This window comes from Carettochelys insculpta, chromosome 27, assembly GCF_033958435.1.
Source record: "Carettochelys insculpta isolate YL-2023 chromosome 27, ASM3395843v1, whole genome shotgun sequence".
NCBI classification, from domain to species: Eukaryota; Metazoa; Chordata; order Testudines; family Carettochelyidae; genus Carettochelys; species Carettochelys insculpta.
This window is the reverse complement of record NC_134163.1, coordinates 14,211,495-14,232,740: the sequence shown is the minus strand read 5'-3', so window position 1 is coordinate 14,232,740 and position 21,246 is coordinate 14,211,495. Positions and strand designations below refer to the sequence as shown.

Genomic DNA, 21,246 nt, shown 5'->3' with positions numbered 1-21,246 from the left:
GGAGTGGGCACCCAGCAGCCCTGGGCCCGGCCCCACTCTGACCTGGTACTGTGGGCTGTCCTCGGACAAGCCGTCCAGCTGCTTGCTCAGCTGGTTCAGCTGGTCGTTGATGTCGTCCATCTCGGCGCACAGCTGCTTGTAGTGCTTGAGATCTGCGTCGAACTCCTGCTTGTACTCCTGGCGCTCGCCGTCCGAGGTGATCGGGGGGTACACGCTGCCCGGCCGGGCGGGGGGAGGAGGTTAGACTGGGGGCCCAACGGAGGGTTTGCAGAGGCGCTGAGATCTGGGCTCACGCTGCCTCCAGCTTGGAGCGCCCACCCCAAACCTGGCACTTCTCCCCCGGCAGCACTGGTCTGGCCCCAGCCGCCTCTGGCTGGTGGCTCCTGGAATGACACCGGGGCCCACGGGCCGGTCCCTCCCGCCAGGGCCCGGCCATGTTACCAGCAGCCAGCCCTGGCACTGGACAGCCTGCTGGGATGCCCCAGTAGATGAGACCCCACAGATGCAGCTGGGGTCACTGCTGGATGCCCAAGTGGCATAGCCAGGCTGGGCCGGGGAGTGGACGGGCAGCTTGGGGTGGAGCAGTGGGGCCGCCTTCCTCCCCCCAGCTGGCATGTGGGGGTGGGAGGGGTGACTGCCCTGGCTGGGGGCGCAGCACAATGTGAGCCCTGCGACCCCACCCCCGCTCAGCCAGCAGGCCTTGCCCCGCGGGGCGCTCCTGCCGGGAGGGGAAAGGGGGGCTTGCCAGGTGCTCCAAGGGGGGGTGGGGCACAGTGGCTGCTAAGCCCCTGACCAGCTCCCGGGGCCTGGTTGGAGCACCAGGCAGAGAGGGGCCCCCCACAGAGCTGGGGCTGGAGGCGGCTGGGCCTGGGTCCTACGTGGGCAGCTTCCCCCCGCATTCACCTGATCCATTCGTTCTTGTGCTGCTCATCGCTGGACTCCATGGCGGTGGTGTAGTCCGTCTCGTACTGGGACTCCTCCAGCTCGGGGTTGCGTCTCCGTCTCCGCCCGCGCCGGGTGGGGGGCTTACTGCTCTCCCTCCCCCTCTCCTCCAGGGTGCTGGTGCTGAAGGTCCGGGTGGGCTGATCACCGGCCACCTGGGCAGGCGAGCTGGGGTGGGGGGGAGGCAGATGTGCGGCTCAGCTGGAGCCCTCCCCAAACCGCTTGTCCACCCGGGGGAGCCCATCCCTGCAGCTTGGGGCTGCGACAGCCTCCCAGTGAGGACCCCTGGGCACCGCCAGCTCCTGCGGGAGAGCGGGCGGCGGGGCTGGGGACAGCGAGGTGGCAGATCCAAATGAAGCTGGGAACACAGCCCTACGGGGCCACCTTCCCATGTGGCCACGGTGCTCTGTAGGGCCCAGCCAAATTCACAGCCGTGAAAAATGCACCACGGAACGTGGAACTGGCTGTTGCGCGTGCTCAGGCCCAGCACGGTGCAGGTTTCACAGAGGTGAGCCATATTCCTCAAACTGCAGGCGCTGACTGAAAAGGGAGTTTCGGGGGGAGCCCACACGGTTATTTCTGGTGGAGTCACGGCATTACACACTCACTTCTGTGCTGCTTTCAGAGCTGGGCGGTGTTGAACAGCAGCTGGGGGCCTGGTGCCCAGCTCTGGAGGCAGCGCCCTACCAGCAGCAATGCCGAAGTAAGAGCAGCAGTGCTGCGACCCGACCCCCCCCCCAGTAACCTTGCAACACCCCCATACCCCCAAATCCTTTCCGGGTCAGGACCCTGGGAAAGTTCACAGCTGCAATGGGGACAGGTACCAGTTTTAAAACCCTCCCGCTGTGAAACTGACCAAAACGGATGGTGAATTTCAGAGGGCCCTAGTTATCGGGCAGACAGACTCAGGACACCCCTTTCTATCTGCAACAGCGGTAGGAGCACCCCACTGGAGGTCGGGAGCCAGCTGCTGCCCAGACAGGCAGCGAGGGACAGTCCTTGCCCTGCAGCTGACAGCCTGGTGCGCGAGACAGACGCAGGACAGGCTGTTCTCCCTGGTCTGCAGAGGTCCGGGGGAGCTGTGGGGAGCCACAGACCCTTGCCCAAGTCCCACGGAGCTGGGCACTGAACCCAGCTCCCGAGTCCCTACCACCAACCCTGCCTGGTCAGCCAGCGGCTCCCACGCCCAGCAGAGCTGTGGAAACCCCGGCGGGAGCTCTGGATGCAAAGGGATGTCGAGTCCCCAGCCCTGGGGACGGACTCACCTGCTGGGGTTATAGGTCTCAGAGGGATAGTAGCCGTTCTCCCTGGGTGGGTAGCTGTAGGCGCCGGCCCCTGCAGGGCCAGGGCTGGTGGGCTTCTCGGAGTAGGCCAGCGTGGCTGTCTCATCCGGGAGGCTGGTGCCCTCTGCCATGTTCTTCACCTGAAAAGCCGCCAGAAGCCTCGGCTCTTTCTGTGCCCATGTGTGGCTGTGGGGGGAAAGGGGGCTGGGGTCCTTCTCGGCCCTTAGCAAGAGCCCAGGCCAGTTGTGAGTGACCTGGGGCTCAAATTCAGGCAGGGGGATGGGCTCGGGGCAAGCCCCTGGGCTCAGGAGCATGCAGAGGCGAAGTCTCACCCTGCCTGAGGGAGGTGGGGGGCAGGGGGTGGGACTGAGGGACATCAATTGGGCTGGGGTTGGGGGGCCTGGCAGAGCTGGGGGGCTCACGGGCATAGCAGGGCTGGGGTCAGGGGGCCTGGCAGAGCTGGGGAGGCTCATGGTCATAGCAGGGCTGGGGTCAGGGGGCCTGGCAGAGCTGGGGAGGCTCATGGGCGTAGCAGGGCTGGGTCAGGGGGCCTGGCAGAGCTGGGGGGGCTCATGGGCGTAGCAGGGCTGGGGTCGGGGGGGTCTGGCAGAGCTGGGGGGGCTCATGGGCATAGCAGGGCTGGGTCAGGGGGCCTGGCAGAGCTGGGGGGGCTCATGGGCATAGCAGGGCTGGGTCAGGGGGCCTGGCAGAGCTGGGGGGGCTCATGGGCGTAGCAGGGCTGGGGTCGGGGGGGTCTGGCAGAGCTGGGGGGCTGCTCAGGGGTAGAGCTCAGGCAGTACTGGGGCAGATGTCAGCCCACCCAGTTGCACTGGTTCCTTGTCACTTTCACACAAAGAACTGCGCCCCCGGAAGCGCCACACCCTGGGCTCTGCAGGGCCCCTCGGGGAGCGCTTGGGAGCCCCTCCCGGCTCCGTCCCTCCCTCCCTCCCATGTGCACTGCCCCTTATCGCTGTGCGCCGGGTGGATAAGCTAAGTCAGCGCCTGGCTAACCCCTCCCCTGCTGGTTACCCAGCCGCCGCCCTGCCGGTGGGTGAGAGGCGACTGGCACCGCCAGGCCCCCAGCTCCCAACGTGCCCAGCACACAGCAGAGGCTGGGGGGACGGCAAGTCCCTGGCACAGGACTAGGACTAATAGGTGTGGCTCCCCCCCTCACCCACCCACTCCAGGGCCTGGCCGACCTGGCTGGCTGTGCTGCCCCCCCTGGAGCCGGCCGCCCACTGGCCACTAGAGAAGAAAGTGGGGAGGCTGCTGGCTGACCCGCCCCGGCCTGCTCCACTCTCCCCAGGAGCTGCAGGAGTGGACAACAGGCTGACAGGCTGGGAATTTCTCCTCCCCAGCTCCCGGTGCCAGTGCCCCATGGAGCCAGGTTCCGGTCCCGGGGTGCTTGTTCGCCCGCAGTAAATCACGGAAATCCCCCACCCACACCCTGAGAGCGATGGCCCCTTCCCCAGATATCCCTGCGACCGACACAGGGAGGCTGGTCCGGGCAGCACCGCCTGCAGAGCCCCTGCAGCAGAACAGGGGAAACGCCTCCCAGTAAATAAACAGGGTGGGAGGAACCTGGCAATGCTCTGGCTGCGCTGGGCAGTGGCTCACGTCCAGGCCACAACAGGTCCGTCAGGCTTTGCTCTTGTGCAGATGGAGGCATTAGGGGCCAGATTCCACCCAGCTGGCCTACCAGTGGCTAGGACCCCCCATGCCAGGGTTCACTGCCAGCTGAGTGCTTGGGCTGCCACCCAGGAGAAAATTAGCTACCACCCCGCTGATGAGCAGAGAGCCCACAGCTGGCAGCCTGCGTGTCTATGGATGGGGCACATCCACACAGGCCTTGGTGCACGTAACAAAACTTATTCTGCCCCTGGATGGATGGACTAGAGGGCTTGGCCCATGTAGATAGCCTGATCAAATGCGACAGGTTTCATAAACTGCCCGCCTGCTTTGCCCCAGTCCTCGGCCCGCTCCCCCTCCTGCCGGGAGATTCCTCAGGCTTGCCCCTGCTGCAATGAATTCCCTGGAGAGTTGATGCACTCGCTAACTCATTCCTGCCTCTCCCAGCGCCTGGGGGAGCTGTCATTGCTCTGCTGAAGAAGGCAGGTTGCTGCTTCCCCAGCCCATCAGAGCGTAACCTTGCAGCTGCAGGGCCTCTACCCCTTAGCATTCTGGCAGCTTGTGTCCTCCACCTCAGGGCCTAGCACTCACGGCCGAAGGCGGCTGGGGTGGTGGTGTGTGGACACGGCAGGGAGGCGGCTACACCTGCTCCTGGAGGGGAAGGAAATGGGTTGGGGGGGAGGCGTTTGATGTTTAGGCTGAGTCCAACAAAGCCAGAGGTTCCCCCTTCCCTTTCCTTCCTTCCTGGCTAGATAGGAGGAGCCTCATGCCAGGGACAGAAACTGTTGCTTGTCTGGGCTCTGATGGATCTCCAGAGCAAAGCGTTTCGGCCCCTGGCTAAGTCAGTTCCTCTCCAGCTTTCTTTCCCGTGCTCACGGAGAGGCAGAGAAGCCAGGGATGAACCTGGGGAGAATTCCACATCCACCTGCAGATCCGGGCCTGGGAAGAACTTGTCTTCTTCACCTCCATGCGCCTTGACACCCGCACTACCCGCCCAGTTAGCCGTTCCCAGCTAGGCCTGTGAATAGAACCCAGGCATCCTGGTGCCCCATCCCCAGCCAGCTCGCACTCTTAGTTGGTGTCCTTGTTCCCAAGTCAGGAATAGACCCCACAAGTCCTGGCTCTGTACCCCTTTCCATCCATGCATGCAATAAATTTTGTTATGTGCAGCTGTGCACCACCCATGTAAATGCAGGCTGTTCGCTTTGGGTGCTCTGCTAATTAGCTGGGTAGAACCTGACTCCTGGGTACCCACCCAAGTGCTCGGCTTACAGGGAATACTGGCTATAACCCATAGCTTGCACTGCCCATGACTCTGGCAGTCATGGGCCTTGAACTGTGCTCGCCACTTGCTTGTGCAAGAAGCATGGATTTGGCTGTAAATGCTCCGTGTGAAGGTCACCTGTTTATCACACCCTGGCTCATAAACACAGCACACAAGGTCCTGACAACATTCCCCCGGGTCTGGCTGCACTATAGAGATGCCAGGACAGCAGCTCCTTGCCTGCTGCCTTCATCATCGGGCAGGGCATGGCTCAGGCTCTCACCAAGGCACGCTGCCCCACATGCAACAGACCGCCCCAGGGTGTCTGTCCTCTCGGTTGTTGCCGGGAATTTACAGCCTGGTCAGGCAGGGCCCTGGGTTGCCTGAGGCCAGGCCTGGGTGGATCAGAAGGGATTTGAACAGCCACTTCCCTTCTCCGCTAAGCTGTTAGCGACTGCTCTCCGTAGGTTCACAACAGAAAACCTGTTTGCTACCACTTATCTCTTCTTATCAGGCAACTCCCCTATAGTCTCTAGAACAACAAGAAGTCTTGTGGCACCTTATAGACTAACAGATATTTTGGAGCATGAGCTTTCATGGGCAAAGACCCACTTCATCAGATGCATCAGTGGGGGGTGGTTTCAGAGGGGTATTTAAAGAGTGGGGTCCCAGTAAGAGCAAGGGCCAGAGCTGACAAGGTCTATTCAGCAAGGTGGAAATGGTCTTATAGTGTGTTCACCCTGCCTCTGGCCAGGAGCAAGGGGTTGTAAGAACGGCCACACTGGGTCAGACCAAAGGTCCATCTGGCCCAGCTCCCGTCTGCCAACAGCGGCCAATGCCCCATGCCCCAGAGGAATGAACAGAAAAGAGAATCCTCCAGCGATCTGCCCCCATTGCCCAGTCCCAGCTTCTGGCAAAGAGAGGCCAGCGACACCACTCCTACCCAGCCTGGCTAACAGCCATCGATGGATCAGTCCTCATGAATTTATCTAGCTCTTTTTAAAGCCTTCTTAAAGTCCTGGCCTTCACAACCTCCTCCGGCCAGGAGTTCAGCAGGTTGACTTGTGTCGTCTGAAGAAACATTTCTGTTTGTTAGTTTTAAACCGGCTGCTCGTTGATTTCATTTGGTGACTCCTACTTCTTCTGGCATGGGCACAAGTAAATAACTTTTCCTGATTCACTTTCTCCACACCCATCAGGATTTTATAGCTCTGTTCTATCTCCCCCATCACTCTTCTTTTTTCTAAGCTAACAATTCCCTGTCTCTCTCCTCACAGGGCAGCCGTTCCACACCCCTTGTCATTTTTGTCGTCCTTTTCTGAATCTTTTGAAGATCCCTTTTCTGAGGTGAAGGGACCACGTCTGCATCACTTTGCATTTATCCACATTAAAATTTCTCTGCCGTTTGTTGCCAAATCACTTAGCTTTGTGAGATCTTTTGGAAGCTCTTCCCAGTCTGCTTTGTGCTTAACTATCCTGAGCAGTTTAACATCATCTGCAAATTTTGCCACCGCCCTGGGGAAGGGGTAACCAGTGAGGCTTCCTTCCAAATCTGCTCACTGCCTGTGCTGGTAGGAGGCACTGCGGGAAGCACAAGTGATGGGTATGTGTGCTGTTGCTCAGGACAGGAGCGGAAGGTGCTCATCCTCGGCAGTGCTGAGGCCAGGACAAGACCCCCAACAGAACAAAGGAGGCACCTGCTCTATTTTCTTAGAGTGGCCACCCTAACGGTGGGGTCTGTTCCGTTCCCTGATGCAGTGATGGCTGCTTTGCTGCGTCAGGCCATAGGACAGTGAGACGCCCACTGTCCAGGCCCTGCAGGGCCCTAGGGAGCGGGCGTGACTTAGGCTTTTAGGCACCGGCTGCTCAGCGTGAGAGGCAGTGAGGGGAAGGAGAAGAGAGGTGCTCACTCTGTTGGCCTTTGAGTGGCAGAGGCCCAGTGCAACACCATGGTACCACTAGGCTGAGCATCCCAGAATCCCTCGCTTCCTTGCCATCGCTGTCCGTGGGCAACTTCCCGGTCTAAAGCGGGGCCCAGCTCTTTGCTGGTGTGAAATTTCACCCCGAGAAGAAACTTGGTTCCCCTTCCCCCTTTCCCAGGCACCTGTGACCTTTCCCACCCCCAGCTCAGCCCCCATGCCAGCCAGATGTAAGCGACCGACCCAGAACATGGTGTCCATCTGAGAGGTGCCAGGTGAAACCCTGGGTGGCTACAGCCGCCCGGTTAATTATTGGCGAGGCTGAAACTAAATCATATCATAAGCAAACATTTTTCGAGCACTCAGCGGACAAAGGGGAAGAGAACAGAAACCACTTGCGGCGCTGGTGCCAGGCCCGCGGCCTCCCTGAGCCAATCCTGTTTTATTTATCTTTGGGTACGTTTGAGATACGGGCTGCTAACACCCTCTTACTCCTATCGGAGCAACGTGGGGACAAGCAGGGCTTTTCAAACTGGTGCAAGAAGAGACCATCCCCCTCTACTGAGATATAATGTTAACCTGTGGAACTCACTGCTGCATGATATTATTAGTTATTTAATTGATGGAGCCCCAGGCCTGGACCTGGATCCCATTGTGCTTGGTGCTGTACACAGAGGTGACCAGTGCTGGGATTGAAGGGGAGGCATCAGCCACATGCCCCTCCCTGCCCATGCTCTGCCCTGTCCCCCTCCTGCCTCTGCACTGCCTGCGCCTCGTCTCTCCCTGTGGAAGTGCTGGTGAGCGTGGGGCAGTGCTACCCCCATCTCCTGGCGTGGCACAGCCTGAGAGTAGGACGAGCTAGAAAGAGCCACTCAGAGGAGAGGCAGGACTGCTCCTGTGCTCACCAGTGAGTGCAAGGAGGAGCTGACGTGCCTGGGGCGGGGGGGTGCATGCAGCCTACACTGCACCCCCACATGTTGCCTATGGCTGTCTAAACACAGAACAGTAATAATAGCAGTTAAATCTTACCTAGCCCATTTCAGAGCACATAGCAGGGAGTACACACCCTCCACCACACGTCCTGCCAGGCCACCGCAAGGGCTGGAGATGCTGCACTTACTCCAGTCCATGATTTGCTCCTGAACCTAAATGAGCCTGACTTTTATGGTCACCTAGTTCCTCTTAAAATGTGAAGCAGAAGAATCCAGCCACATCTGCCCACAAGAGAGTTTCTGAGCTTCCTCCATTGACCACAAGAAGGTGTTAACTCTGAAACCTACAGATGGTGACCTGCACGTCAGTGTGGTTAGCCATTTGTAGGTTCGTACATTCTAAGGCCAGAAGGGACTACTGTTAGTGTCTAGTCTGACTTGTATAACTCAGACCAGAAAACTTCCCACAGTAATTCCCAGAGCAGGTCTCAGGAAAAAAAAACAACATCTACATCTTGATTTTTACATTGTCGGTGATGGGTGAATCCACTGCGAGCCCCAGGAGATTGTTCCAGCAGTTAATAATGTTCCATTCAAACATTTCATCTTCTTTCCAACCTGAATTTCTCTCCCTGCAGCCCTTGGGTTGTGTCAGACCTGTCTCTGCTGGACTGAAGACCCTATTATTAAATACAGGTTGGACCTTGCGAGAGTGGCACCCTTGGGACCTGACCGGTCCCGAATGAGGGAGTATCCACAGAGCAGGAGAAGTCAAGTCCATCCTCTCTGTTGCTGGTCTCTGGGATGTAGCTGGGGGGACTCCAGCCACCCTGTCTCTGGGCTCCCTTCTGGACCACAGCTCCGAGGCTCCCTTCCCGGTCACTGACCCACCAGCTGCGTCCAAGCCCCAGTCACCTGGTCCCGGCCTGCCTGGGCTCCTGGCCACCCGACTACCAGCTAGTCCCACTCGCAGCCACTGGAACTGTCTGGTCCAGCAGCATCCATGGCCTTGCTGGAACACGGATGTTGCCGGACCAGAGAGTCCCAGACCAGAGAGGCTGCATCCGTAGTTGTGCCTCCTGTAGATTTTTATAGCCTGCGGTCAGGTTACCCCCTGCCCCTTCTCCTTGTTGAGCTCTTTGAGCCTCTCGCTAACAGGCAGGGTTTCTAAGCCTGTCACCTTTCCCACGGCTCCCCTCCGACCTCTCCCCTGTTGGCCCACATCTCCACATCTCTGCTGCTCCAAGGGAGATGAGGATGGACCATGCTGTGAAGTTCTGCGTGACCTACTGTGAGTGGCAGCTCCCCCCTCGAAGACTCTCACGTTTCCTGCCAAGAGCAGGCAGGGCTTAGGAGAGCCCCGCCCCTTGTTTGCTTCCCACGCTGGCTCCTGCAGGGACCTCTGCCGCCTAGACACCCCAGTGATGGGCTGGTGAGCCGCACCTTGATGTAGCCTCAAATGTCATGTCACTCATCTGTTCCACCCACAGCCCTGCGCCATGCGAGACTCACCCACTCCTCAACATTGGGGCCTTCCTGGTAGGCTAGTGGCTTGTCCCAGTAGATATTGGGCTTCCCGTACTTCCAGATCTTGTGGCGCGTCTTGTGAGCAAAGAAGCAAATAACACAGAGAAGAATGACAATGAAGAACCCACAGACGATGGCGATGGCCTAGAAGAAAGAAAACACATTAGCCAGGGAGCAGACGCAGCACTGTCTACCTTGCAGAGCTCTCTTAGCTGGTAGCGGCAGTAGGTTGTTGTCCTCTATGTGGATTAGCCACTAGAGGGTGATGAAACACACAGCCCCTGCCAGCACAGCTGGGGAAGTCATTCTAGTCCATGGGAAGGTGCCAAAGGGGAAAAAATTGTTACATCAAAGAAAAAAGTCCCCCCTCAAGGAGGAGGGAATGAGCTGGACGAGGTATTTCCTGGGATTTAGAGGGCAGGGGAGAAGAAGAGGCACCTTCTGGGGTGTACAGGAGCTTTTCGAAAGGACTCTTTTATCCAGAGATCACAAGTGACTGAGGAAATACCGGGGAGTGTTGATAGCAGGTAGGGTGGGGCATTGCCTGCGCATAACCCAAGCAGGCAGCAAACAGACCCAGCTGTGCCAAGAATCACATCCCACAGCTTTGCTCACTAGTTAGTGTCTTATCCTGAGCAGACGTTCGCAACACAATTACACCTACAAAACTTCATGGGGTTTGAGTCTCTGAGCCTGGGCAGCAGAACTGAACAAGGCATCCCAGAGCGCTTTGTGAGCTACAGCTTCAGAAACTGAGGCACATGAGGATGCAACTTTCTCAAGGCCCCACAGGGCCAGGGAACGCGCCCACGCCAGGAGTCCTGGTTCCCCGCTGGGGTGCAAAAACACCCCAGAACCCTCTCCCAAGGACACGAGACCAGCAGAAATGATCCTCTGTGAGATTCTTACTCAAGGAGAAACGGGCTGAGTTCTTGCATTTTGGCGTGTGCTGCAAGAGGGCGCGTCCCAGAGCTCCCCAATGGGACTCTAGGTAAAAAGTTGAAGTAGCTAAAAATTAGAGGTATGGGAAAAACAGAGTAGGTCAGAGCTGTTCCATGCATCAAGCAGGTGCGGCAGTGAAGTTTGGTAAGGACTCTGCGCAAGGGGCATGGCCGTACATGACTCTGGATTTCAGGGGGCTGGAAGGCAGCAGGCTGGGCTAATCGTATCCTAGAGACAAGGTGGTATCGGGAGCCCCACCTAGTTCCCTGATTAAACAGCTGCGATTGTTTCTGTCTAGACCGAAACTGGCGTCACAGAGACCTTGTCTGTCAATAACATTCCTCTGCCTTCTATCTGACATGCAGCCTAGGGCTCTGACTGCAGACGGCAGAGATCCTGATCAGGTGCACAAGGGAACCGGCCAAGGCCAGCAGAGGATCTGAGCTGCAAATGAAGGAGCCTTTCGAAAAGCCTGTTTTGCTCTGTGTGAAAAGCTTGTTTTACATCCCAGGGGCTAGAACTGTACAAAGCAGGTGGGGGATGAGCTGGGGTGGGTTAAGGCACCAGGCTAGGACTCAGGAGACCTGAGTTCCTTTCTGAGCTGGGAGAGGTGCTTCTTAGCTTAGGGGGAGGAAAGCCCAGCGATTAGGGAACCAGCGTAGGAGGGGCCAGGATGGTGAGGAAGGAGGAAGCTGTCCTGGGACCTGGAGATTTAAAGGGGACCAGGGCTCCTGGCCAACAAGCTGCTTCTACAGCAACAGCAGCAGCAGCAGCCAGAGCATCAAACGTGCAGCCTGGGTGGCTCAGAAGGGCTGATGAGGGCAGGCTGGCCCCTAGCTGCCCTCCACTTCCCCTTCTGGGGGCATGGAGCCGCCGCTCCCCACACCTTGCCAGGGGCCCAGAAAGTCTTTCTGTAGCCCCGTCTCCGTGCAGGGCGGGGACAGAACCCAGGATTCCTGGCTCCCAGACTCCCTCCACTCTAACCACTAAGATATCCACACCCGTGCCTGGAGGGGAATCAGAGTCAAGAGTCCTGGCTGCCAGCCCCCCTGCTCTAACAACTAGGCTACACTCCCTGCCTTTCTCTTGGCTAGAATAGAAACCAGGAGAGCTGGCTCCCAGAGTTCCTCCACTCTACCCCCGGGTGCTGAGACAGACATGTGCCCCCTCCTGGTGGGGGTGGAATCCAGGAGTCCTGACTCCCTGCTCTAATCACTAGGCTAGACTCCCACCCTCTTCTGGGGAGGGGAGAGAACCCGAGACACCTGGATCCCAGCCTCCTGCTCTAATCACTAGACTAGACTCCGAATACCCAACCTAGACCTGCCCCATGCAACTTGGGACCATTGCGCCTTGTTCTGTCATCTGTCACCACTGAGAACAGCCTCTCTCCATCCTCTTTGGAAACCCCCTTCAGAGAGCTGAAGGCTGCTACCGAATCACCCCAGCTCTTCTCTTCTGCAAATGAAATAAGCCCCAGTAATCGAGGGATTTTCTCCTGGGCTCTCATTTCCCATCTGCACTTCTCTGCCAGGCCCTCTCCTCTCCCGCAGGCCTCCTTTCAGGAGCCCATCACACCCCATCAGCTACCACAGTCGGGAAAGGTCTTCCTTCTGCTGCAAACACCAGGGTGAATGAGTCCATCACCATCACACAAGCAGCCAGCTCTCCCTGGGCCAGTGTCTGGTTTGCCAACCTCTGGGACAGCCCATCCACCTGCCACCTGCTTCTAATACTCTCTCCAACCAGGACTGAGAAATCCCAACCACTTGGGGCTCCACCGTTTCCCCGGCGGGATTGCTCCAGAGTTTTGTCCTCCTGGAAGCCCCTCCTGGTATTCAGCCTGGAATTTCCCTGGTGGCAGCTCCATTATCTTAGCTTTGGTCACAGCCAGCAGACACTGGTCACTGGGAATCACTCCAAGCTGGGGCAAGGCGGAGAGGGGAACCAATAGCTAGGAAGCCAATGAGAGTTCAGCGCCATCCTGACAGTGTTACAGCGGATGGCTGTGGAGCGCTGGAGAGAAAATGCGGGTTAATGGAAGACTGGACAGCCCGGCTGGGAACCTCAATCCTAAGGACAACCTCAAACAGCAACAGGGTAGGAAGTTCATTAAGGTGCGACCAAAATTTCATCCCGTTCCCCTGTGAAATCAAGCAAGTGAGCAAGCAAGAGGGTAAGAAAATCTCCACATCTGTCGATGAACACCTCAAACAAACAAAGACTCCGTTTGCATCAACCTTCCCCCCCCCGGCCCCAAGAGAGTCCTCCCAGGTTTTGAGCACCTGCAGGAGACGCTCAGCAAGGACCCAGACTGCAGGGACGAAGAGAGAACAGAGAGCAAGGAAGCTGAAGGGAGAAAGAAAGAGAGAAAGTCAGAGGAGGAAAGGAGCGAGTGCGAAGGCAGGAGGGAGGGGGAAGGAAGGACGGAGGGAGCAGGAGCTGAAGGGAGGAGAAAGAGAGAAGAGCCGGGAAGCAGAAGGAAAAAAGCAGGCGGTGGCCCAGGTACCTCCTGCGGGTCCACAGTGCAGTAGTGGTAGAGGTACTGGTTGAGGTAGGCGCCGCCGGAGGTGTACATCTGGTTGCACATGGTCAGCATGGGGCTGTAGTAGTAGCTGCCGGTCATTTGCGCCCGGGGATTGACACCCATGATGTAGACGATGGAGGCGATGAGCATGACAAAGGCCAGGATGGCGCACACCACGATGACGGCCAGGTAGAACCGGCGGGAGCGGGCGCTGTGGGACTTGGTCATGCTGGCCACGAGGAGCCCCAGCAGGGCGATGAAGCACAGCACCGACATGGCGATCATGAACCCGCTGGCGGCCCGCGGGTTGGTCATGCCGCCGTAGTAGCCGCCGTAGTAGCTGCCGTAGCCGCCGTAACCCATCCCGCCGTAATAGCCGGAGCCGTAGTAGCTGCCAAGCCCGCTCCCATAGAGCCCCCCATAGCCATAGCTGTACTCCCAGGCCAGCGTGGAGGCGACACAGGCGAAAATGGTGATGCAGAGCAGGACCACCAGCCCCTCCAGGATCCTCACCACCCCAGGGGGAGAGCTCCACTTGTAGAAGTACTGCGGCACGTCCTCCACGTAGAAGGAGCCCGGCGGGGGCGAGTGGAGGTCGTAGCTGTAGCCGTCACCGGGGGGGCCATAGCCGGTGGGGGGGCTGTCGTAGGGCTTCTTGTACATGGCGGAGGGAAGAGCCGGTGCAGGGCAGGTGCCCAGAGGCCACGGCGATGGGCAGCTTGAGCAATGCCTAGGTAGAGCAGCAGACAAGCCGGTTAAGGGTGGGGTGGGGCTGGAGGCGGGACACTGTACGTGAATGCCTGTAAAGGGTTAAACCCAGGGACAGTGGGTTCTCCATTGGTCAGCTGGCGGGGGAGCCAATGGGAAGCGAGAGGGGGATTTCTGAATGGAAGCAGTTGCCTGCTGAGAGGGTCTTTCTTTGGTGTGGCTGGAGGAGAGGGACACACAGAGGTGGTTGAAGTCTGAACCAGGCTTGGAGGACTTCAGTAAATAGCCAGGCCACAGGGAGATCTGGGCATACAGCTATGTAAGTAGAAAGGAAATGTTTAGTCAAACGCGCTCAGGCTATTTTTGATTTTGGGGTTGGTGTGGGGCTGCTCCGGCTGGCTGCTATGCATCCCCCCCGCCCCCCGAACATTGTCACTTCTAAACTGAATCCCTGGGAAGCCACTGTCCCTGCTTTAACCTACCCTTTTTTAGCATTGCTCTGTAACACCCAGCAACCAAGTGTGCTTTAGTGTTTTGCTAATAAATTACCTTTGTTTAAGGCAATGATCCGATTCTTGTGTCCTAGAGAAGGGGCTGGGTGTATCCAGGCCTCTCCTCTTTGTTTCCAAGCTGTCTCCTCAGGGAGGAGCCAGAGCTTGGGGTTACCCCCAGGGAGACAGCCCAAGTGTGTCTGCCTGGGTTTTAAGGGGGTGTTGGGTTTCTCATTTGGGGGTGGCAGGTACCAACCAGGTGCAGGAATCTGTGACCTTGGGAAGCTTTTAAGCAGAAGCCTGTAGAGGGATTTTTAATGTCCCTTGTGGCACGCCCCCTTCGGCACTCGGTGCGTCAGAGTGGAAGGGCTGGGACACGGGGAGCAAATAAAACGGCCCCAGTAAGAGGCCGCTTCTTACGGCTTCAGCTTTTACAGCAGTGGCCATCTGTGGCCCGTCAGCCTTTGGGACTCGAAGGCGACTGAAATCCCAGCGGTGCCCCAAATTCTCAGCTGCGCGATGCTGCTGTGTGTCGTGCATGGGGGGGAGGGCAGCCCTGGCGCTTGGTTATCATGCAGCCAGAACACACAGAACCGAACCCAGACGAAAGGTTCGTTTCCTACATTCACATTGGACTTGACATGCCCAGATCTCGCTCTCCTACCCGTTATCTGCCCCAGGGACTTTGTCCCCAAGCACTGCCCTGCCGGCACCAGGAACAGCACCACCCGGAACACTCAAAGGGCTTCACAACGCAGGGTACGTGGAGAGACTGAGGCACCGTGCAAGGGAAGGAGGTGTCCAAACCCAGCCTGCAGCATCAGCGGCAGAGGCAGGAGTAGAAACCAGGCAGTCCGAGTCCCGGGGGGCTGCTCATGGCACAGGCCCTGCTGCCTGCCAGGGGGTTAGTGTGGGCTGTGGGTACTCACTACCCCAACCCCACCAACAACACAGAGCGTGAGAAAATCCCCCTCCAGCTCTTACAGGGCCAGTGCCTTTGCTCCCACTTCTCAGCCCTCCTGCACATTCGGTGCACGCTACTGCACCCAGGGACTGGGGGCTCCTCTGCAGGGGGCTTTCCCGATATCCTAGAACCACGTCCCTGTGCTAATCCGCCACCGGCTCACAGAACAGAATCCGAGAACCCAGAGCTGGAAGGGACCTCAGGAGGCCATCACGTCCAGCCCCCTGCCCAAAGCAGGACCCACCCAACTAAATCATCCCAGCCAGGACTTTGCCAAGCCGGGACGTAAAAACCCCTAGGGATGGAGATTCCACCACCTCTCTCAGCGACACATTCCTGTGCTTCAGCTGGTGAAATAGTTTTTCCTAATATCCATCCTAGACCTCTCCCTCCAACCTGCTGATGAGCCGAGCGTGCGTACATACAGCCAGCAGCGTGTTCAGCTTCCCCTCCCCACCACCCTTTTTCCGGCTGCAGCCGAGCTGCTCCTAGGATTCTCCTGCTAGTTGTGCAGAGGGAGAGTGGGTAAAGGGCAGAGGGTTGTGGGCCCAGCCAGCCACCGCCTTAAACCCTCTGCACCATCTCTCCATGGTGGGAGGAGACCCTCCTCTCCCGCAACCCCCAGCCACAGGGACCAGAAACCCCCTTCACCTCTACAGACTCCGATACACAACCAGCAAAGGCTGCAGGGGTCACACAGCACCCACACCCCAGGCTGTGCTCAGCCCCAGCACCGTGTGTGCATCTTTTCCTTTCACTTTGGCTCTCTGCTTTGCAAAGGATTCTCCTATCAATGACTCAAGAGCCTAAGTCCCATTTTCAGTTGTTACCAGGGTGTCGGGAATTGAGGCAGCCTGTTGATTTTCCAGGGGCTCCTAAGCGGTGTTCCCTGTAAGGTGAGCACTTGGGCGGCGGCCCAGGGGAGATTCAGGTGCTGCCCAGCTGATTAGCAGAGCGCCCGCTGCTGGCGGCGTGTCTTTCTATGGGTGGTGCACACTGCATACGCCTCGGTGCACAGAACAAAAATTATTCTTCACATGACTGGAAAAATGCAGCGGGAAGGCTGCTGCCGAGTCCCACGGGGCCTGAGTTAATCAGAGTGAGCTGCGCTGGGCTGTGGGCAGCCACACCAAAGCCCTGCCCAAGGGACTGTGCCTCAGTGGTGCCGTGCGCCGCCAGCTGTTGCTTGAGGGACCATCCTTGGGTCTCTGCCCTGCAGGGAGCTGAGCCGCAGGGCTTCTCCGAGCAGGCTGCGGGAGGCTTGGTCTGTCCCACTGAGCATGTGGGGGAATTGTGGGAAGGCGCTGGAGGACTAGCGGGGTAGGGGGGTTACCAGCTCAACGAGGGCTGCCCCAAAGGGGGCCTGCAGCACCCCCCCAGGACCCCAGGCCTGGGGCCCGGTGCAACCCCTGCATGCCATAGGCCCTTCCCTTCCCCTGGCCCGCCCCCACCCTGCCCCCGGCCCCTCCCAACCAATTGGGCTGGGGATTACCTGGGGCAGGGTGCAGCGGCAGACAGCAGCAGCAGGGGGGAGTCACCTCCCCTTGGCCCCCTCCCCACACTCACCGTGTGGCACGAGCAGCAGCCTGCTCCGCCGTGGTGCCCGCTGCCGGCCGCTGCGCCCCACTCTGCAGGTGGCAGCAATCTCCTCTCTGCAGCGGAGACGGCCGGGGTGCCGCAGGCCGGGAAGGGGAGGTGACCCCCTGCTGCTGCCCCCACCTGCTGCCACTCCAGCACCTGCAGCAGCTGGCTAACCCAGCACAGAAGCACCACTAACCGTGGGGTCACAGAGACTCGTGCATGCACGTGCTGGGGGTGGGGCAGCCCCCCAGCAAGCGCCGCAGTGAGCTTTGCAACAGCCAGGTCCTTCGGCACTGGCACGATTTTGGCCCCTCTTGCCTCAGCGCCGTCAGCGGCTGGCTCCGCTCTCCGGCACGCCAGCGTAAACCTGGGAGGACTCTGCCCTGCACAGGTGTGTTAGCCCTGAGCAGCAGGCTCGCGTGCCAGCAATCGCACTCGCCCCGCCTGCAGTTTTATTTCGAAAGCCCCCAAACATACTCAGATTGCTTCCGCCAAAGGAACATCAACAACTACAATAAAACCTGCCACCCCCACAACTTCAGGGGCCTAACCGGGCTCAGACGCTTTGGTCCCAGACTGCAAACCCATAAACCCCCGCATTATACGTGAGAAAGAAAGATCATTTCTCCGGACCCCACGCTGTGGTGATGGGGCCGTACCCAGCGGCCACGCTCTTGGGTCAGGCTACACGGCCTGCCTTGCAGACGCCTAATTCGATGGATCGCTTTTCCTCCTCTGGCTTCCCTGCGCTGGTGCCGCTCTGTGCTGTACCAGCAACCCGAAGCGCTTCACAGCACTAGCCAAGCATTGCTTAACAATGGTGCGCACGTCAAAGGCTTGGACACAGGAGTCCTTTCGTAACAGGACCCAGCCGCCTCCGCACAAGTCACTTCTACCCAGCGGGAAGAACTGTGTACGCGGAGGTTACAGTTATCCAGCCAAAGGGGAGGTAATGAATTTCCCTTTGCAACTCCTCTGAGCAGCAGGGAAAAGCCGTTATTGCCACGGAGAACAAAGGCAGCCCAGAGAAACGAACCCGCTTGCTCCTGGTGTCGAGCGCTGGCCTTCCCCCAAGTGTCCACACTCCACAAAAGAGCCCTGGTGGGGCCAGGGAGCTGGCTCAGGCCCGGATTGCAGAGCTGTAAATCTGCCGTATTGAGGTCAGCCTGGCTCTGAGCCCCCTGCAAACGAGGATCACTAATACACAGAAGCCCTGAATGCTGAGAATAATCACCCCCCTCCACACCAGGCCTGAACTCGCCACGCTGCATTAATGGGAGAGCTGCAAGGAAAACGCAGGTTTCTGTATCTGACCCTCTACCATTTGGGCAGCTGCATTTTAAATGCTCTTTTCTGCCCTTGCTTTCCTGAGGGGCCTCCACTGAGTCAGTGCCAACGCCGACAGGCCATGTACAAACTGCTAACTGGACGCCGGTCCGGGCTCCCCCAGCCCCGGCTGGCTCCCCGCTCCCCCAGCTTCTCATAAGAGCCCCTTTGATCTGGCTAGAGGCTCAGACGCACGAAGGCCGAACCATCGCTCACCCCAACGCCGGGCAGCCAGAGAACCCAGGCGAGGGCAAACACCCTTCGTGTAATTCTTCTCACCTTAGCCCTTTGGCTCGCTCGGCCTGCGGGGTCAGCGATCCCGCGGAATTCAGCCTTCCTGAACCGCTGCAGACAGGCGGGGAGCGTTCTGCTGTGGGCCCCGCAATGGTGCCACAAGGCCTCCTCTCTTCTTTCACCTGATTAATAAGTCTCAGTTTTCCAAGCCTGCAGCCGGGAAGCCCAGTGCAGCTCCCCACCGGGCAGCGGTTCCTCACTGGGCCTCCACCCGCCTGCCCCGACACTAGCAAACAGCCCGTGCCCCTCGCACGCGCGTGGGCTCGAGCCAGTCCTTGCACAAAAGGGCTCCAGTGTTTTTCTTTCCCCAAGAGACTCTGCGGTAAGGGGGGGGTGTTGTCCCTGCCAAACCTCCTGGCTTTGGCCAGGATTCAAGTTTCAAACACCACAAAAGCTCCCAGGGCTTCTAAAAGCTGCAGTACCTGTTTGCTCCCAGACCCCAGAAAGCCTTTCCAGACCGGAGGAAATTGCTGCTACACCTCTTAACCCTTTTCCTGCTTCTTTTCTGTGGCATGTCTAAGAGTTTTGTTTAAGAAACTCTTTGCTTTATTCAGTAAAGCCACTAGAGCGTCTTTTCATTTCCTTCCTAGCTTTGTTACTCCAGAAATAAACAAGAAACAGCCAACAGCCCCTAGGAAAGAAACCCGTAAGAACAAACCAAGATTAAAGGTTTTGAAGGAAGCGACTGGCAAACATTCATGTTGTTCTGCATCAAAAGCTAAGGCTTGCGGTTAGCTCTTTGGGACTGTGCCCACCGGACCTCACGCTAAGAGCTTTTCTAGGCCCTAGCCTCATCTCCACTGGGGCGACAGTCACAGCTAGCATCAACCTCCATTGCTCCGTAGAGGTCGGGGGGGGCCAGGCCAGTGGTCCCTGTAAGCAGCCACTCAGGAATTATTTAATGCCACCTCACCCCCTAGCACAGCACTTGCAGCCAGCTTCTCCTGGCGGTGCACAGGCCTCGGTGCACATGACGCAATTTATTCCGCACAGGGCTGGCAAAGACGAGACGGAACACTGGGCCACACCCAGAGCTGGCTGCAGGTTTGCTAACACCCGCTTGGAATCTGTCCCCTTTACGTTGACCCTGAAATGTACCAGCACGAAAAGGAGGAGCGGCTCCCTGTGGGACGTGAGCTCTGCTGCCCCTTACCTTAACTTGCAGCTACATCTCTCCAGCACCACCGCTCGGGACTCTGTCACTGGGTAGTACCAGAAAACATGGTGCTCAGCAAACTACGGCCTGTCGCTGGGCCCAGCTGGGGAGAAAGGGGTCGGCTGGGTTTCCTTTAAGAGCCTGGTTCACCTCTGTTTTCCTCCCTTCTTTGTTCACCTTAAAATGGCAGCCCAGGGATTAATCATTACTAGGGGCCGGTCATTAAAAACAACCCGCCCGCTGCCCCCTCCCGTGGCAGCCAGGCCAAAGGGAAGGTTTGTAGCTGCAGTTACCTGGCACAGCTGGAATCGACAACTTGGCAGCCGCCGAGCGAGCGGCGCTTAAGCCTCAGAGGTCTGCTCCAGCCTCCTGTGCAAGACTCTTACCAGGGCGCCTTGCTGCACGGCCAGTTTGGCTTTAACCCCTTCCGCTGGGCACGCATGTGGCCCGCCAGGGGAGCAGCCCCCAGGTCAGGGGCGCTGCCTCTCTCGGACTCATTCGGGCCCCAGCCGCCCTGCAAGGATGCCAGCTCAGCGCTCGGATTTTACGCTTTAACTCTTGCTCCCCTGCGCGCCCCCCAGCCCTTCGTGGGTGCAATGAGTTTGTGGGGCCTGGACTTTGCAGCCAGATGCTGTCCCACCTGGAAAGGCCATTGGCCTTGAAGTTGACCCTGGGGACTGTTGGCAGACAGGGGCCCTCACTCGCCCCGGATGCCTTGGTGTTTCCAATTGGGGCGATGGCCACACTGCAACATAACAGGGCTCGGACCCTGCTCCCAAGAGGGCTCACTGTCCCCTCCAGCAGGGGCCTAGGACCCATGTGCCTGCTAATTTCCCCCCATCAGCGTGTGGAATAAATTTTGTTCTGTGCACTGATGCATGCGTGGATGTGCACCACCCGTAGCAACACAGGCTGGGCTGCACCCGACTCTCTCCTGGGCAGCCGCCCAAGTGCTCAGCACACAGGGAACGCTGCCTAAGACCTGGGGCTTGGGCGGTTGCTGGCCTGAGTCAGGCTGAGCGTGTGTAGACAGAGGCTTAAACCTGAATCAGCCCCTGGCCTTCATTTTCAGTGTAGCGTAGCTCTGCTCCCTGTAGGCAGCTGGTCTCTAGCGCCCTCCCAGGGCAAGGGTTTGCTCCACGCCATGTCGCCTCTTGTGTTGCACTTACCTAGTAAGGCAGCTGGGGCAGGGACCAGCTTGTGGCTGTGTTCAAACACTGCTGAGTGCGGCGGGCACTGGGACTCCAAGGCACGACAGTAATGCAGCCGCCATCACGTTGGGCAGGAGGAGTCACGTTGTGGTGTTGTCTCTCGCCAGACCAGCCCCCTCCCTCCCTAGAGCTCAGGTGCTCTGTTACAGACCGGTTCAGACCAAACGGCCATCTGGCCCAGCGTCCTGTCCGCCAACAGCGGCCAATGCCCGGTGCCCCACTGGGAGCGAACAGCACAGAGACTCAGCCAGCGAGCCCTTCCTTGTCGCCCACTTGCCCGCCTCCGACAAGCAGGGCCTAAGGACTCCCTCCTGGCCCAGCCTGGCTAACAGCCGTTGAGCGACCGATCCTCCAGGCATTTATCGAGCTCTTTTTTGACCCCTGCTGTAGACTTGGACTTCACGACATCCTCCGGCGAGGAGTTCCATAGGCCGACGGCACGAAGAACACCTTCCTTTGGGTTGTTTTAACCCTGCTGCCCATTCGTTTCTGCGGGTGACACCTGGTTCTTGGCTGACCGACGCATGGAAATAACTTCTCTTTATTTACT

At 58.6% G+C, this 21,246-nt stretch overlaps 1 protein-coding gene across 2 annotated transcripts in view; it reads right to left on the bottom strand.

Moving 5' to 3' along the window:
* The window catches only part of LOC142002128 (occludin-like), a 28,368-nt gene extending 8,728 nt beyond the window's left edge, over positions 1–19,640 (bottom strand). Inside the window, exons 1-6 of one of the 2 annotated variants that reach the window (XM_074977968.1) lie at positions 19,483–19,640; positions 12,948–13,695; positions 9,482–9,640; positions 2,208–2,365; positions 904–1,110; positions 43–214 (exon numbers count right to left, since the gene is read on the bottom strand). In XM_074977968.1, the coding sequence (XP_074834069.1) occupies positions 43–214; positions 904–1,110; positions 2,208–2,365; positions 9,482–9,640; positions 12,948–13,628 (1,377 nt within the window). In that variant the 5' untranslated portion in view covers positions 13,629–13,695; positions 19,483–19,640. Of the gene's footprint in view, positions 1–42; positions 215–903; positions 1,111–2,207; positions 2,366–9,481; positions 9,641–12,947; positions 13,696–18,314; positions 18,590–19,482 lie in introns of those variants that run through there. The other variant, XM_074977969.1, reaches the window with a different exon arrangement.
* Between the last annotated feature and the right edge of the window lie 1,606 nt (positions 19,641–21,246).